The sequence below is a fragment of the Dromaius novaehollandiae genome, chromosome 22 (genome assembly GCF_036370855.1).
Source record: "Dromaius novaehollandiae isolate bDroNov1 chromosome 22, bDroNov1.hap1, whole genome shotgun sequence".
NCBI classification, from domain to species: Eukaryota; Metazoa; Chordata; class Aves; order Casuariiformes; family Dromaiidae; genus Dromaius; species Dromaius novaehollandiae.
In genome coordinates this window covers 10,716,695-10,733,906 of record NC_088119.1, presented here as the reverse complement: position 1 = coordinate 10,733,906, position 17,212 = coordinate 10,716,695, and the positions used below count along the sequence as shown (strand labels likewise).

General features: G+C 43.2%; 1 protein-coding gene across 1 annotated transcript; it reads left to right on the top strand.

Annotated features, from left to right (window-relative positions):
* Positions 1 to 7,962: 7,962 nt before the first annotated feature.
* Positions 7,963 to 13,552, top strand: LOC112994510 (keratin, type I cytoskeletal 10-like). The gene is made up of 8 exons (XM_064524755.1): positions 7,963 to 8,809; positions 9,603 to 9,685; positions 10,141 to 10,297; positions 10,908 to 11,069; positions 11,442 to 11,567; positions 11,805 to 12,031; positions 12,328 to 12,734; positions 13,191 to 13,552. The coding sequence occupies exons 1-8, from the start codon at positions 8,024 to 8,026 to the stop codon at positions 13,214 to 13,216; spliced, it is 1,974 nt and encodes a 657-aa protein (XP_064380825.1). The 5' UTR covers positions 7,963 to 8,023; the 3' UTR covers positions 13,217 to 13,552.
* The last annotated feature ends 3,660 nt before the right edge of the window (positions 13,553 to 17,212 follow it).

The window sequence follows — 17,212 nt, the reverse complement described above, 5'->3', positions numbered from 1 at the left end:
GATTTCTAACGTGTACGTATGAACAAGCACACATTTTATACAGAGGACTGGCAAACTATTCATATTTAGGATGTAATTTTACAAAACCCAGTCTTTCTGGGTAGGCTGAGAAAGAGAAAGAAAGATATCTGAGAAAAGATTCCCAGCCCGGCTTTAAGGGCTGCTTGCAGACCACACAACAGATGGACTGTCCATAGAGATAGGGGTGCAACACCCTGAAAGGTGGTGCTTTCTCTCTATTTTGGCTGCAGCCCTGTTTCCCTTCTTTATGCCTCGGATGGGTGCTAATGGGTGGAAGATTCCCTTGCTTGCTCCCCCACGCCGTATCAGCTATCGTGCTTTTAATTCCTGTCGAGGCTGGTTGAGGGTTGGGGTCTGTGTGACTACAGCTTCCTCCAGGTGAACTGCGGAAAGGAACCGCAGAGCGAGTGTCACCCGGAAATCACTCGGGAGGCTTCTCCCAGGACCCTGCTCACCACTACGTTCCTCATTCCCTGCGTTTCTCAACTCGTCTCCCTAAATACAAGCAAAAGGAGCCAGATAGGATTATCCTCACTATGGATTTTTCCCTCTTGTTCTTACGGAAGATGTTGGAGTCAGAGTTTTGTTTTGACTTTGCAGAAGGCCTCACCCACTGGAAAAGGTTGAGAAACAGAGATGCGTGGGAGAGCGTGGGAACAGGGATCCTGAACGCCTGAGCTGCAAGCAGATCTATGCCGGTGATTCACTGCACTGCCTTACGTAACGCTCCCAGCCATGGGATTAGCCCCTAAAAAGACAAAATATCCAAGACGAAACTTTTCTTCTGACCAGTGCCTCTGAGTGCCCTGAGAAATGGGCTAATCTTCATGAAGGGCTATTTTATAGCTAAGCAGTTATTAATAACCCTGGCCTAACATGCAAAGAGGCAACATAATTATGTTTGCAGGAATCCCCTCAACTCCCTCCTATTGCAAAATCACCCACTTTTAAAATCTTCGCAGTGTCAAGTCATACTTATCTCTGTATCATTGGCTATCCCACAAAACTGTTTTCCCTGTTTACTCTGCTAGTTTTAGTCCTCTTTAAGGTTTTAATTACCTCTTCCTCAGATCTGTGCATTCAGGATATTACACCAACAGCCCAAGCCAAAGAATACTCCCCAACAGAGCAGCCCTGCTTCTCCAGCCTTCCCCAGGAGCTGCCTAGTTAATCTCAAGGATTTCGTTTGCTATGTGCATGCTCCTTGGCTTTTATAAGGTGATTTACAAGCCACCACCTGACCTCTGCCCTTATAGCAACACCTGGGAGGCTGATGAGGTGGGGCTGGACGTGGTTTATTTGAAGGAGCAGTTTGCCTGTGTCAGGACACTGGAGCAGCAGCTCTGGGAAACACGGACTCCTCTGTCTCTCCCTCTCCTTGACTCTGTATCTCTCCAGAAAACCACAAATCTCTTCCAGTCTTTTCCCAGGCAGTTACTTAATTACCATGTAGCTAGTCCTACAGAAGATACTCCACTGAAACAAATACACGTGAGAACAAAACAGAATATAACTTGGTAAAGCAGAGGAAGGAGGATGCACAAGGTGCTCAGACAGCCCAGCGCTGTATGTGACAAACCTGTACAGAAGCACAAACGGGGAACCATTAGGATACAACGTGCTGTGATACTGTGCTATATAATTCTGCTGCTGATGTAAATGCCTACATTGCTACGTTATGATTATACACAGGAATAAGTAAAAATTTGTAAGTATTCAGGATGAAAATTGTAATAATGTTATTACCACTTTTACTGCTCCGCACTGTTCATACTGTTTGCCTCCTTCTTAATGAGGTGTCCTCAAAATGCTCCTTTTTAGTAATGAATCTACATCTATAATGCAAACAAGCTTTATAATAAAGCTTATTTACTGCATGCTACAGTATGTGACAAAATAAATATAAGCAAACAACAAACTTCAAAAATATCTACCTAGTTGTGCCATTAATGCTCGCTGCCTACAAAAAGAAGAATGAATTTAGGACAGTTTATTACCATATGTTCCCTGGAGGAAAGTGCCAGCTTAAATCCTCTTTCTTTTTTTCCATTTTGTATATATAAAAATCTGCATTCAGGTTACCGGGGCGCTGGTATAGGCTTACTGAAAGAACAGAGTGGTAAGAATAACTACAACGCAGACAAACTTATGTAGAGGAACAGAGCTAGAAAAGCAAAGCAATTGCAGGCCATGAGTAAGAAACACGATTGTAGTCGAGTTGGGTGTCAAAGCTTAGGGAATGCTTGAAGTGGAACTCCAGCGGTATTAACAGAGTTGCAAGGAGAACCTTGAACTTGTTATTTGCATGCATTTTGTTAGGCATAATCAACATAATAAGCTTTAATTTTATGAGCACAAAATGTTGCAATTTGGATACGTATCGTGTGCCTATTAGTGCTCCAAGAAGAAAATTGCAGCACGTGTTGGAACAAGACCTTCAGAAGAACCTTCGGCAAAAATAAATGAGCATACACACTCCTGTACGTTTGGCTTCAGTACTCTTAAAGCAATTTATTTGCCTATTGGAAGGCATAGATGTAATTACATTAGCAAATTTCAAAATTGCCTATGCGTATATTCAGCTGATCTCTTTCTTGTTTAACATTAATTGTCAGCCTACGTGCAAATATATAAGAGAAAATACAGAAGACTGCATCCTGTGCAGAATCACTACAGTTAAAAAGTCACTTCCCTGAACTGTTGTGGTGGGAGAAGAAACTAGCTCAACTTTCTAGGGCCCATCTCAACATGAATGTCCTGGTGGTCTTCCTTTGCTTTCAGGGGGGAGCACAGGTTGCTTAAGGAGTCGTTTGCTTACGGTGGTTATTTTTAGTGATAATAATTCTCTATATGGACAATCAGAGCATGGGCAGGACCCCAAAATGCAGCAGGCATAAACAGGATTTAGCTACACTTTAGACTGGCTTAAGTTCAAAGCTCTGATCCCCAACCCTGGCTCAGTGGGTATTTAACCACCTTGAATTACTAAGTTCACTAAATCTTTCTCTTTGGCCAGCAAGTTCTCTAGGCTGCTCACAACAGGCCCGCGCTGAGAAGAGCCACCCCGCGCCTCCCCGCCTGCCCCGCGAGCGGGGAGCAGGCCGCCCTCGGAAGCCTGTAAATCCTCGGAAGAGCCCAGTCCAGCACGGGGCCTCCCAAGCCGCAGTGACCTTCCTCCCTGCAAAGTGCTTCAAGAAAAGCGGATGCCTCTGTCACACAACGCAGTTCTTGCAGTAACCGAAACCGCAGGAGGTGGGTTGGTGCCTCTGCAGGCTGGGATTCGAGTCCGCGTGTCCCACCTGCCAGGACGTTGTGCTAATCAGAGCCGTCCAGGTGAAAGGGCAGCTGTCGATGCCCGCAGCCTGGAGCGGCTCTGGGACTCCTCACCCCACACGGGCCGAGACACCTGAGCTCTAGAGAGCGGGAGAGCCTGCTGCGGAGGCTCCCACCAGGCCCTCCAGCTGCTACGGACAACATGAAAACTCCTGGTCCACGCTGGTACCACCAAATAAAGCGATTTATTCCAACTAAATTCACTCGACCCTGGAGCAGTCACAGAAGGGCAACTGAGAGCTGTCTCAGAAAGCCGTAGAAATGGTAACTGGCGGCTGACGGGGAGGAAACCGCAGCCTCCTGAGCCGCCTCTCAGCAGGCACAAGAGCCCCGACCTGCAGCTGCCACATCCACAGGACAAAACCGGTGTGGACGTTCCCAGCGTCTGTGCAACGTGCTTCCTTCCCACCACTCTGCTTGCGTGGAAGATCCAAGCCATGACAATGTCCCCAAGGACAGTGCTAGGGGTGATAAGCCCCGCAGGCAAGCTCGGTGCTGCCACAACGTGACTATGAATACTCCTTCCTTCCTTTGCCGCGTGCAGTCTAAGTTTGTTTGGAAATCGTTGTGATTTCACTAGAACCTTAGGAGATGAAGCGGGGACGAATAGTAAGTACAGGCTCCTAGTGGAAAACAGATACTCTCCTCATATAAAAGTTTCTGTTAATAGCAATGGAAAGAGATTATTAAATACGTCAGGAGAATAAGCTCCAACACTTGCCTGAGGCATTGCATCAGAATGTCACTGAATTTAGGGGGGATGTTTTAATTTTTCAGTGCACAGACACAAAAGTGCGAATATATTTTCTGCAGGTCTATTATGGATCCAGCAGCTTCAGCCTGTTGTGAAAGTCTCCCAGTTTTGACAAAATATACAAGAGTGCGGGCTGCTCATGGACTCTGTCTTCACTCTGCTGCTCAGGAGTCACTTCTTTGATACATACCTGGAGGCCAGATTAAAAGGAAAACAGTAAAAGAGAGAGCGCATCAAAGAATGTCAACTGCTCTTGCAATGTGCCGTGTGCTGAGCTTCAGGATAAGTAGTAAGCGATGTGTTTGGATACTCCGGAGGCTGAGTAACGCTAGCAGTGGTGGTAATAAATGTTAATATTCTGGATTGATTTGGAAACAGCGACGTTATATAGCACACTGGATGCTGCATCAGCACAAAAGCATTAAGGATTAAATTGTGCATCATGCACAGGAAACAGATGAGAAAAGGTCCTAAAATTGTCAGTTCCTTTTAGATAATTCAGTAAACTATAAATTTTACACCATCCATGTAACACATTAACAGAAAGCATCGGAGAATAAAGATTATTGCTGGCTCTTGAAATCAAAGCTCAGGAAGGCAAAAATTACTCTGTCCTCGGAAAGGATCTTCTCTCATTTGTAAACACTGACATGGTTAAGCATTTAATAATCAATAAATTAAAATATGCCAGGATGGAATAAAATGTATGCAACTTTACAAGAGCATGAAGTAGTCAAAATCCATTTGTATTTCCCAGATATGTTAGCATTATAGTCCAAAAAGACATACTATATCTTCTGGGAACACAGAAACAAACCATCAGGGAGGAAATTTTTCAGTTCACATCTCAAAGAATACAGCAGACTCTAACAGCCAGCAGGATTTTTATAAAAAGCACTAAGATTGAATTGGTAACAAAAATGAAACAACAGCAACGCTGAAGACAAAAAAGGAACATCCTAAGAGCACATCACTTCAAAGCCACCAGGGATCTAAAAGCAAAATCTTTTACTCGTGTTCCTCCTCTATATATCGGTAGTGGGAATAGTACAGAATTAAAAAGAAATTTTCAGACTATCTAAAGTTCTCCGTCCTCAGCAGCTTGTCTTTTTTTCTTTCATTGCTTTTATTATTTAATTACTTTCCAAGCATACAGTAAGATATGCCCTTATCATGAGGACTTTCCAACATATTCAAGCCCCTGCTGCGAACAACTACCTGGACAAAAAGACAGTCTGAAAATAAAAGAGAAGAGGAAACAAGGTAGATGCTCACAAAGTACATAACCAGAGTAAGAGACTTTTTGGCAAACATTTTTCCTCTCATTGCAATAGCTCTGGAGGATTTCTTGTTCCTATCACTAACAACCCCATCGGTCGCCCCAGCTTGTCTGTGAAGAGCATCTATAAGGCGTATCACAGGAACCAGCGAGGGAAAACTGAGCGTGATAATCGGTTTTACTTACCACAATGGAATTTGTCAAAAAAGGCCCCAAAACAACCTGACCCCGACACTGAGGGGAAAACAACGCTAAAAACAAAAATGTTTTGCATACAGTAAGCTACATCTTTCAGCACCAAGAAGATAACATGCCGAAGCCCAAACCCTATGTTTACGCTGCTGAAGTGATACTACCTTCCTCCAGCTGTGAATCAAGGACAAACTATCACATCATCAAACTACTTGAAATCTTTCATCAACTTTGAGCCGTTGAGTATGTCAAATAGCAAGATAAAATCAGAGAGAGCTTTTGAAAGAGGTTGCGTAAGCAGCAATAAAGCAATGCCGGCAAAAGCACAGCTTCAAAGGACAGGACAAATGGATTCAGTCAGAAAATGTTAAATAATGTATAATTTAAAGTAAAAAAAGGCCAGAAGTTAAGAGGCAGAAATATAGTTTGCAAGAGACTCATGCACACAGAGACTGAGTGGAGAAAGCAACAGCAACATACAATCAACTTCCAAATCAAGGTGACCACAGGAAAGCAAGGGCTGGACCGCACTGCCATCCACAAGACGTCTTTCTGAAGATGCTGAGAAAAGGACAACGGACATCAACTAACAGTTCCTCAGATACCTCCTCCTTGCTCCCTGCAGATGAGGTTTCAGAGCAGGATTGCCAAATTTCATAAAAACCTTACAGCCATTAGCAGATCGGTAACACAACAGGAGGAACTGCAATAAAGGCACTTCAGTAACACACAGCAAAACTGGCAAGGGACAGAAGGGCAGTTTCTTCAAACCAAACTGCGACAGCACGGGGCCCATGACATGGGGTCCCTCTGCTGCAAGACCACAAGTGCTGACAGATGATCCTTCAAGGTTTTGCAGTTGTTCACAATGAAGCAGTAGGGACTGGCTGTTTACGTGAAGTCTCTGCTGTATTAAAAAATATGATGTACCTCTCACATAAAAGGATGTAGGTTGAGAACAGAGTAGAGTGGATGCTACAGAAATTAAATTCTGGATTTGAACCAAAATATTTAGTTTTCACCCACGACAAAGATGAAACAACATTGTAAGAAATGTTTTCTGTGGGTGATAAGTCATCAGAAACCAAAGACTGTTAGTTAGCTTTGTTTGCCAAAACTCAGAACCTTCTCATGGCTTTTTCAGAAACTCTTTGCAACTCTGTCTTCAGATACTCTCTTTTAGCATCAAACCTAGCAATTAAAGGTGAAAATCAATTACAAGTCTTTCTTAGCTAAATTCTTTTGGGATCAGTGCAAGACTGAGGTATAACCTAGTTTGTACTGTGGTCTCAACAGTGTGATTTCATCTGATTTGTGTAAAGTCTTTCAACTTTTCTCTTAGGATGCTATTTTAGAGCCTGTTTCATGAGGAGTTTGCAAAATGACGACTCTACTGCCTGTAATACGTGACACAGTAACAACAGAGAAAATGAACAGTTTTATATTAAACCATGAAAAGCCTTCCCACACAGCGCTTTACAGGTCATTGTTTGGGTTAATACAACTTCTCATTGTGCTACAACTGACTTTCTAATATAATTAAAGTATCTTTAATCATCCTATAATTTTAGGTTAAGAGCTCTTTGGTGAAAACAACACCTTTTTTGCTCTTTGAAGACTAGAACTTAGCTGTCTTGTATGCTGACTATTGCTTTCTTCAAAAAGGAAGGATTTTGATTTTTTAAATAAGAATCCCAATGCATTGCTTGGAAGAGATTTCTGATATAAATAAATATGTTCTCTTAGTAAGACAGGGATGTATAAGTTGCACAATCTAAATAGACAAGTCATACAGTCTCATTAATAAAAGTCATGCATTATCAGGGGTAGGGAGAAAAAGAATATAAGCAGTGTAAAAAATCTTAAATGTCCAAAACATAAAAGAGCAAAGAGAAAAATAGGCTTTGACAAACAGCAACCTACAAAAATCTGAGCAAAGAAAGCAGATGAATAAATGAATAAATAAATGCACACTGTAAACATGAGATATTTGGGAATCACTTTCTCTCATTTAGGGAAAAACTCTATATAGTTCCAGCTACACATTATCCCAGCATTAGTTCCAACAGGACCCTGCGTAAGGTGGTTTTTCCCTAGTAAAGCAGGTGAAGATGCATAAAGCAAAAGACTACCTATCCCAGAAGAAGCTAAATGAAAAGAGTGCCACCCAAAAGAAATAAGAAGCTTTTCCCCAAACAAACAACATAAACCCAGCAATGGCTAGATTGCCTGAGATAACAGGCACAAAAATATTGTTCAGCAAATTATTCTTGGCGCAAACAACGAAGTTGGCAAATGCCCTGGGAGAAGGAAACACCCGACGGTGACACCCACTGTCAAAAGTATAAGTAGAGAGAGCTGGGGGTGAAAATTTACAGTCCTGAATCATATCAGGCTGTGCACCTAAATTTGGGACTGAGACTAGATTCCTCTTTGCTGTCACGATGAGCTGTGGCACTAAGTCTTCAACTAGTATCACTAAAATTGGTGGTGGAGGCAGTGGTGGCGGTGGTGGTGGCGGTGGGGGATATGGTGGCGGTGGGGGATATGGTGGCGGAGGCGGTGGAGGAGGTGGCAGCAGTGGAGCCTGTAAGTCTGGTGGGTACTCCTCCGTCTCCAGTAGAAGGTACACCTCTTCTGGAGGAAGTGGAGGCTTTTCTGGGAGAAGCTTTGGTGGAGGAGGTTCCAGGAGCAGCTATGGAGGGGGATTTAGCAGTGGCAGTTGTGGAAGGATTAGCCGCAGTACCTACGGTGGAAGAATAAGCGGTGGTAGTTTCGGAGGAGGAATTGGCAGTGGAAGTATTGGGGGAGGGTATGGATCAGGTGGAGGTGGCTTTGGGGGAATAGGAGGCGGTTATGGAAGTAGCCTTGGTGGAGGTGGTTTTGGTGGTGGTGGATATAGTGGAGGTGGATTTAGTGGCTTTGGGGGTAGTGGTGGCTTTGGTGGTGGTGGCCTTAGTGGTGGTGGCTTTGGTGGTGGTGGCTATGGAGGAGGCAGCTTTGGTGGAATTGGGTTTGGTGAAGATTCCGGATTGCTCTCCACAAATGAGAAGCTGACCATGCAGAACCTTAATGACCGCCTGGCTTCCTACATGGATAAAGTGCGGGGCCTGGAAGAGGAAAATGCTCACCTTGAACGTCTGATCAGAGAGTGGTATCAAAAGCAAGGTCCCACTGGTACCAAGGACTACAGCCAATATTATAGAACAATTGAAGAACTGCAAAACCAGGTATGATGTCATTAGACGAAATTTGGGCAGATTCTCATGAGAATGGCCTGGCACTTGCCTCCTCCAGCATAATATCTCTATTTGGGCCAAAATGTTTCCTTCCTGGTTTTAGCCATCCTGTAAGCAGCCAAAAAGCAGACTGTGACAAGGCTGGCCACCAGTTTTTCTCTGCTCTGAGTGATAGGTGTGTTACGGCACCCTTGTACGGGCTGCAGTTAGTGGTGTTTGGTGGGTCCATCGTGGGGCCTGCTCAGTGCTTCCTTTAAGCCCATGGCCTTGTTGCTTGTTTGCTCCTCACTCTCCTGAGTGGGAGGTATAATCATTCCTTGCTTATGTTGTGCCACTAACGGCCACAGACAAATGCCATCTTTTTGTGAATATACAGGATGAGACAATTTATGGGCCACAGTACCTAACTTAATGCTTTCCCTCAGCTGTCTAAACAGTCTCATATCTCTTACATGAATATTGCAATGGTAATAATGTTTTCCACTGTTTGCAGAGTATGAGTTTAATTATTCTTTCCAACAAGGCATTACATTTTGAATGGATATTTGTAAACCAAAACTGACAGCAAAGACATCAGCCAGCACTGATTTTATATAAAAGCATTTTCTTTTAGTTGAGATGGAAACAAACTCTTTTCTCTCTGCATAGCTCCTGCAGCACTACTCAGGCTTGACATCACCATAAAGATATTCCGAAATGTGTGTCTGCACAGGCATTTCTTCCCTCTTTCTGTGTCAGATTGAAAAGGTGACTGATCAAATGTCTTCTGCCCTCTCCCTTTCAGATTGTTGGTGCAAGTGTGGACCTTCACAAGATCCTTCTCGACGTTGACAACGCCAGGATGACTGTGGATGACTTCAGACTCAAGTGAGTCTTTCCCTTCCTGTCTCATGTCATCTTCCTTCATCTTTCCCCCATGAATTCATATTCCCAACTGATCCTTCTAGATGCTACAGTGTCTTGACTCCAACTACAGTACAGATAACTGTTGGAAAAAGAAGTATTCTTATTTTGTGTTAGTTTTTCCTTATTTTGCTCCAGACAAATTACTAAAGAGTGCCATTTCAAGGACTCCAGTCTAAGTTTCTCCATCTTTGCTTGTAGCTTTATAAATGTAATCCTCATCATATAAATCCTGTAAAGAGAGGGATTCCACTAAAACCAAATAAAACTGTTGGAGATGGAAAGAGTATTAGGTCCTTCCTTTTTAGAACTGAGCAATGGGACTAAAGTAAGACCAAAGATGTACTGATGAGAACTGTTCATAATCAAGGTAGCTGAGTCTGGCAGAACTTTTACTAACTTTCTTGTCTGTGATTTAGGTATGAAACTGAGTATAGTCTCCGCCAGAGTGTGGAAAGTGATATTAATGGATTACGTCCACTTTTGGATCAACTGACTCTAGCCAAATCTGACCTGGAGACAGAGTTTGAATCCCTAAGAGAGGAACTGATCTATCTTAAGAAGAACCATGAAGAGGTAAGTTTCCCCACATCTTAAAATAATAACTAATGAAAACTTAACACTTAAAGAATTTCCTGTGGATTCCTCCCATTAGGAGCAACCAGATTTTAGCTGCTCATTTTGATCTTCCAACCTGAGACAATCTGGCTTTGATTTGCAGAAGTCTGCAGCACCCATAGCTCTCACTAGCCTGAAACTGATGTAACAAAATATCTAGGTCAACAGTAGGCAAAATGAGAACAGAGAAGTGAATAGCTCTCACTGACAAGTACAGTTTTGTTGCTGAAGTTATGGAAAGAAAATTGAATAGTATATATGGAGGAGTCAAAAGAAAATATTTATGCTGAGACAATATTTCCCACTGAGAAGAAAAATACTCCAAAGGATTTTCACAAAGAGCATGCTGCATGGAATTCCTTAAGGCCCAATACAGAAAGTCACTGTAACGTTTAGCTTAGGAATGGTGGAAACGTTTCCTTCCATGGCAGGGGCAGATGAGGCCTCTTTTGCAGGAGCAATACAGATGCGTGAGGATTCACCTTCCATTTCTTTTCCTTTATTTCAAACGATGAAGTTTCTCCTTACCTTCATGCTTTGAGAACCTGTTTTCTGGGTTTTTTTGCAGGAAATGAGGGGACTGCAAACACAATCTGGTGGCGATGTCAATGTGGAGGTCAATGCTACTCCTGGCATTAACTTGATGGAAAAATTAAATGAAATGCGTTCTGAATATGAACGGCTGATTGAGAACAACCGGAGAGAGGTGGAAAGCTGGTATGAAACCAAGGTAAAGTACAGTACCAATAACTTACTAAATCTTTCACAAAGAACTGGACCTATTCATACCTAGTACAGGAGAAGCTACCTTTCACCTATTATTTAAGGTACATAAACTTTAAACTCTAGTTTAGACTCTAGTAGCTTACTGTAACAGATTAGTGCTAGAGTATTACGGTTAAGTAGTAAAGCATGTTTCAGCAGTAAGGTGAATTACAAAGAGGTTTGGTATGGATTAGCATGTGGGAAATGTACGCGGACAGTCTACGTTACATTTTTCCCTAGCCATGTTCATGGCTTTCTCAGTGCTTTTAAGATAACTCCACAATGTTCACTTACAATCAAAAATAAATTACCTTAATTCTGTATGCGCATTTTTCAGATGGAAGAAGTTAATCAACAAGTCCACTCAAGTGGCCAGGAAATACAATCAAGCAACCAACAGATCTCTGAGCTGCGACGTGAATACCAAAGCCTGGAAATTGAACTGCAGTCACAGATCAGCATGGTAAGTAAAGGTAAATGCTTCTGCTTCACCTAAGACACAGGCTGTATGCATCACTGAAGGAGATGCGCTGAGCTTAGCAACCACTCGGTCTGTAGAGAGTGGGGTGCTGGATTACCTGTTATCATCAAAGATAAGCTTTTCTTTTTTCTTTTGTGAGGAAAAACTCCGACTTCCACCCCAAAATGAATTAAACATGCCACATTCCCATAAACACCGTATTTTGCTTTCCATTCTCAGACAGAGTCTCTCCAGTCCAACTTGGAAGACACGGAGCGCCGCTACAACATGCAGCTGCAGCAGATCCAGGGTATGATCGGCCCCTTGGAGGAAGAGCTGGCCAGCATCCGATGCGAGATAGAGAGCCAGAACGAAGAGTACAAGATGCTCCTGGGCATCAAGACCCGCCTGGAACAGGAGATCGCTCAGTACCGGGCACTGCTTGAGGAGGGGCAACATGACCTCGTGTATGTAAACTGCCAAAAGATCACAGCATTATGTAGAACCCAAGGCTGTCAGATCAGTCACAAACACAGCAAATCAACAGTTTAGATTTGCAAAACAGATTTTGTACTGAAATGGGGCTAATTTGGCTATCTTGTGCTGTCTGGGCCCAGTGATCTGGGCTAGTTCCACAAAGGAGGAGCACAGACAGGAGAAGTGCAGGATTCTGTACAGTGTCTGCAGAGAGATCTCCTTCTGAGATGAAAAATGCATTTGATTAACTTTCTCTTTTTCTTTCCCTCTCTCTCTCTCTTTACAGCATCCAAGGAGGAGGAATAGGAGGAGGAATAGGAGGAGGCAGAATAGGAGGTGGTGGCTATTCTTCTGGAGGAGGAAGAGGAGGAGGAGGTGGTGGCATAAGTGGTGGATATGGAGGAGGTGGCATTTCTTCAGGCGGTGGAATAGGAGGAGGAAGTGGCGGAGGAGGAATCGGAGGAGGAATTGGAGGAGGAAGTGGAGGACTAGGAGGGGGCAGTGGGGGAGGATCATGTGGTATTATTGGAGGAGGAGGAGGAGGAGGAGGAGGAGGACTAGGAGGTGGAAGTGGAGGAGGATGCGGTAGTATTGGTGGAGGAGGAGGAGGAGGAAGGATCTCAGGAGGCATCAGCAGTTCCCACTCCTACTCTTCATCTTCCCAGTCTCAGTCGTGCGGTGGTGGAACCCAAGGTGAGAACTGTTACATGGGCACATTATTCTCTCTGTCACTACCTTACTAATTTATACACTACATCAACACATTGATCTGAGAACAAACAGCACTGAGGATAAACAAACATTTCTTGTTTGTGGTAAATTTACTTGTGTTAAAAATTCATTCATAATTGTGTACAAAGGACCAACTCCTCTTAAGATACAGACATTCGGTTTCTATTCAATTACGTGGATGATATCAGCATATCATGTAGTTTAAACACCAGCTGGTTTTCTTCATCTCTCTAATTCTTTGCAGAACCAAATTAAAAATACCATTTTTATACAATGCTGAAGTTTTCCTTTACGCTTTTGGAATAGCTGATGATCATCTATCAAATGGTCAGGCTTCTTTTTTACCTGGTAAATGTGGTGCCTCAGAGATTTGGTGCCAGCACTGAAGAAATTAATGGTTTCTTTGTCTGTAAACAGGGTACGGAAGAAAGTCTTTTGACTAAGAACATACGCCGATGATCCTACAGCACAAGACCCTGCAAACAGAAATTTGCACAAATCCTCTGCATTCTCCACATTCCGGAGGAGAAAGAGATGCTCTTAACCATTCCTCAGAGCTGCTGATGCCATCTATCCAGAAAAGGCCCGTCAGAGCTGTTCAGATGGACCGCCATCCCACTCGCCCTGCACGCTAAGCGCTTCTTCCGCCTGTAATGCTTTATGGGTTCAATCATTGACATTTGAACTGCATGCTTTACAGATTCAACCAATTTGTTGGTTATTCTGTATCATGAAAATGTCTCCAATAAAGCTTTATTTCTGTCTGATGCAACCAGAAACCTGTGTCTAGGAATTTTTTCCATTCTGTGGTGTAACCACTTGAAATGCAAATGCAAAGCCATGCCAAAACATACCTCCAGATAGAAAGGTTTAGTATACATGACAATAATTGATCATGAAATTTAGAGCTAAAGCACAATTTCTGAGCACTCTAGGCAGATCATAAATTTCTTGGAGCATCTTAGGCTATGCCTTTGTTTTTTAATAAAATGCCAGATACTGTTGTGGAGCTCAGCTCTAAGACTCAACAACATCTAAATACCAATCTAGAACAGACTGCAACACTATATGAATGCTAATATAGCTGGCATCAAATGAGTGCCAACCTAGGCATGACACCAAGAGACATGAGTGATCACAGAACCACAATTTTGAAAGCAATGTTTCAATTTGTTACTCACAAAAACTTAACTGACACTGTCCAGTTTAAACTGGAAATGCTCAAACTTGTGATCTGTTTTTTAACTGAAAGGAAAAAGAGGAAGAAAGGAAATATAATTTAGTCTGGAATGATTTCACTGAATGCATGGCAATTTACATTACTGTTTTTTTAAAAAGTAAAAGAAATAACATTAGTTTATTACCTATGCCGCAGTTACTACTACCCCACCAGCCTGCTACAGAGTAGGGTGAATCTAAGGACGATAGGAAGTACTGTGGGATTTTAAAATGCATATGGAAAACTCTCTCTTCTGCTCCCCTGTCATAAAAATCTTCTGTTTTTTCCATAAAGAAAACCTTTTAAAATCAGGATAGACGTTTGCCCAGAATCTAGACAGAATGACTGAATAAAATTTTAGGACTAGAGACAATTATTGTAAATAACAGTGGTATTTAGAGGGAGGAGTGAGGGGAAGCCAGTGCTGCAGAAGGCGCAGCACGTTCTAAAGCCGTCGCAGACACAAAGACACGATGTTTCCCAACAGTGATCAGCTGAGAAAAGCTGACATAGAAAACACAGAATCAAAGACACACAACTTTCAGGACAAAGAAAAGATTTTCTTGTCGAGATGAGTCATTGCCAATGAGGTTGGTCTGTCCTTCCTTTCCTGACAGTGGATAGTATTGAACGCTGCAGAGGAGCGAGGAAACCTTCTATAGTGCATCCTAATTTGACTAATTAAATTACAGAGCAACACTGCAGTTACCTTCTTTTAACCTAATGAGCAATCAGAAGCAGCAGCAGTGACCCAGAATCTCAGCATAAGACAGTAATTGAGTTTGCTGTAGTACATATTTTCTTCTAAGAACTTTATAAAGTTTCCTTCCATAAAATGTTAATACCGACAGCAATATTTGTGTTCTAGCTGTGTAAAATGAAGTACATGTGAAAGCAATTGTAATGTTTATTTCCGTATATAGGAAAACCCGCATTGTGAAGAAAATAAATGTAAACTCTTTCAACCACATTCAATTGTTACTTAAAAACTTTCCTGACTAGAGTTGGCAAAAACTTGATTGCCTACCTGTTGCAACAGCTTGGAGCACACCAGCAAGCTAATCACCAGCAAGAACTCTCTGTTATCTGTCTTTTGGGAGTTGCACTTGCTTCTCTCCAGGGAAATGTATTTTATGCATTTTTATATTCATTATTATAAAGAAATTGTAGTATACCTTTCTCCAGCAATCAGGACAATTTTGTTTATAAAAATGAACACCAGGTTATTATAATCCATCATGGATTACAGCAATAACCAACTAATAACCAAGAAAGTTAATAAAGCAGGGAAAGGAATACACTCAGACGAAATCCATTTCCAGAGACTTGGCTGAAAAAAGTAACCCAGGGACTAACCCATTTCTGGATGATGCACTGGAGGAGAGAGGCGGCCAAAGCAGGCAGGTCCTCAACCACAGCTTTAATGAGAAGTTAGCATCTCAATTCCTCAGGCCCATTTTGAACTCTTAGTCCCCAGCTGCCACGCAGGGAACGTGGAACAGAAGCCAGGCACGGGCCAGGCTGTTCCCAGGTGAAGGCAGCAGTGGGAACGGGGAAAGGACCCAAAGGGCAGGACGTGCCCAGCACGCAGGCGGCACGCGTCTCCCTGCGAAGCCGGTTCAGCTCCCGCGGCGCCTGCAGAAGGCACCGCAGCTGCCCAGAGCCGGAGGGGAGGGCTACGGCGAAGCTGAGTTTAAAAAACCACACCGAGGCGTGAGCTCCAAAGGCTAAAATTACCTGGAGGCTGCACAGGTGACGGGGGCAGGTCCCTGGCAGATGGAGCCGCAGGCCGAGCGCTTGACGCGGGGCTGCGTGCTCCGGGAGTGGCCTCTGGTGGTGAACGAAGAGTCAAAGAGAGCGTGTCCTTTGCGGACGAGGAGCGAGCCCACGGGTTAAAGGCTGCACGGGCTGATTCACAAGGGTGTGGATGGAGAGAATAGACGCAAATTGAAGTTCCAGAAATACACATCACACTCCCGTGCAAAATTTCTCAATACTTGGAAACCAGGCTGAGAAACAGAAATACCTGATCTACCCCAAACTGAAGCCTGTATTTGCTTGTGCTGCGCTTACACGAACTCGATTTAGCAGACTCGTTAAACAGACTTTGTGCTACACAAACACCTCCAGTGAGGCCCAACAGCAAGAACGAGATTCCAGCAATGCCGCCCTCCGTTTCTTTACTCCAGGCACTCGGAAGGAGACGTCATGCAGGAGGAGGCGCGGTGTTCACAGCAAGCAGTATCTGGACTATCTCAAAGCAGTCGAGCAGCAGTTAGGCCACCACCCTCCAGAGGGTCCTACACGTTACCTGTTGCACCAGGCATGTTACAACTGCCTCCACAGATCTCAAGCTACACTTTAAATTAACCTTTAAAGAGTATTTATTTTCCTGACGGGTAATTACACTGCTGCCTAACACGCACTGAGCAGTGTGTGCCGTGCGATGGAGTGCAGAAGGAATTAAAACAGGCAGCGTGGAGAGAGCACCTGGGAAGAGACCCAGCTGGAGGCACTGAAAGACCTTTGGAGAAGTCACTGCTGTGGCTAAGGAAGTTTAAAGAGCACAAGAGGGGAATAAAGAACCTTCTTGTGTCTTGACCAAAGACTGAGGAGAAAATGCGGAGCCAGCGGGTGAGGATGTTTGGATAAATGGAATACAGCTGGAGTCCACCAGGAAGAAATGTGAAACCTGGGGGATATGTCCCCCTGAACCAGTGTGTGCAATGATCGGTTACTTAAACTACAGTAAAAGAAATACGTAGTGATTGTTTAGAGATATGATTACTTACAAATTTTCAGAATTTGTGGATTAGACACTGTGCTTTAGTGAGACATCAAAAATACAAAATTACCAATAGCAGAATGAATCAGCAATGGCCTTCCCATATAGAACAATGAAGAAGAATTTCAAAAACCTAATGAAGAAAATGTGACTAAGGAATCGCACCCAGTGAGGGAAGAGCTTTAATTCCTTTATATGGATGACTCAACAAGCTCTAATAACCTAAGTCTACATCTGCATGTTAATCCTCAAAAGGCTAAGGACCTCTGCAGATAGCAGATAAACACCCCTACCTTTCCACCTCGACAACATGTTCCTGACAAGACTTTCTATGTCTATGGGAAATTTATGAAAAAGGAAAAAAAAAACAGATATACAGATATATATAAAAACAACTGTGAAGCAATAAACCTAAAAAAAACCCAGACGACTCTG

Excerpts from the sequence above, each read along its gene's own strand:
- LOC112994510 (XM_064524755.1), top strand. The coding sequence starts at position 8,024 with ATGAGCTGTGGCACTAAGTCTTCAACTAGTATCACTAAAATTGGTGGT. Across the intron at positions 9,686-10,140 it reads GTGGATGACTTCAGACTCAA|GTATGAAACTGAGTATAGTC; the intron begins GTGAGTCTTTCC and ends TCTGTGATTTAG. Across the intron at positions 11,568-11,804 it reads TGCAGTCACAGATCAGCATG|ACAGAGTCTCTCCAGTCCAA; the intron begins GTAAGTAAAGGT and ends TTCCATTCTCAG.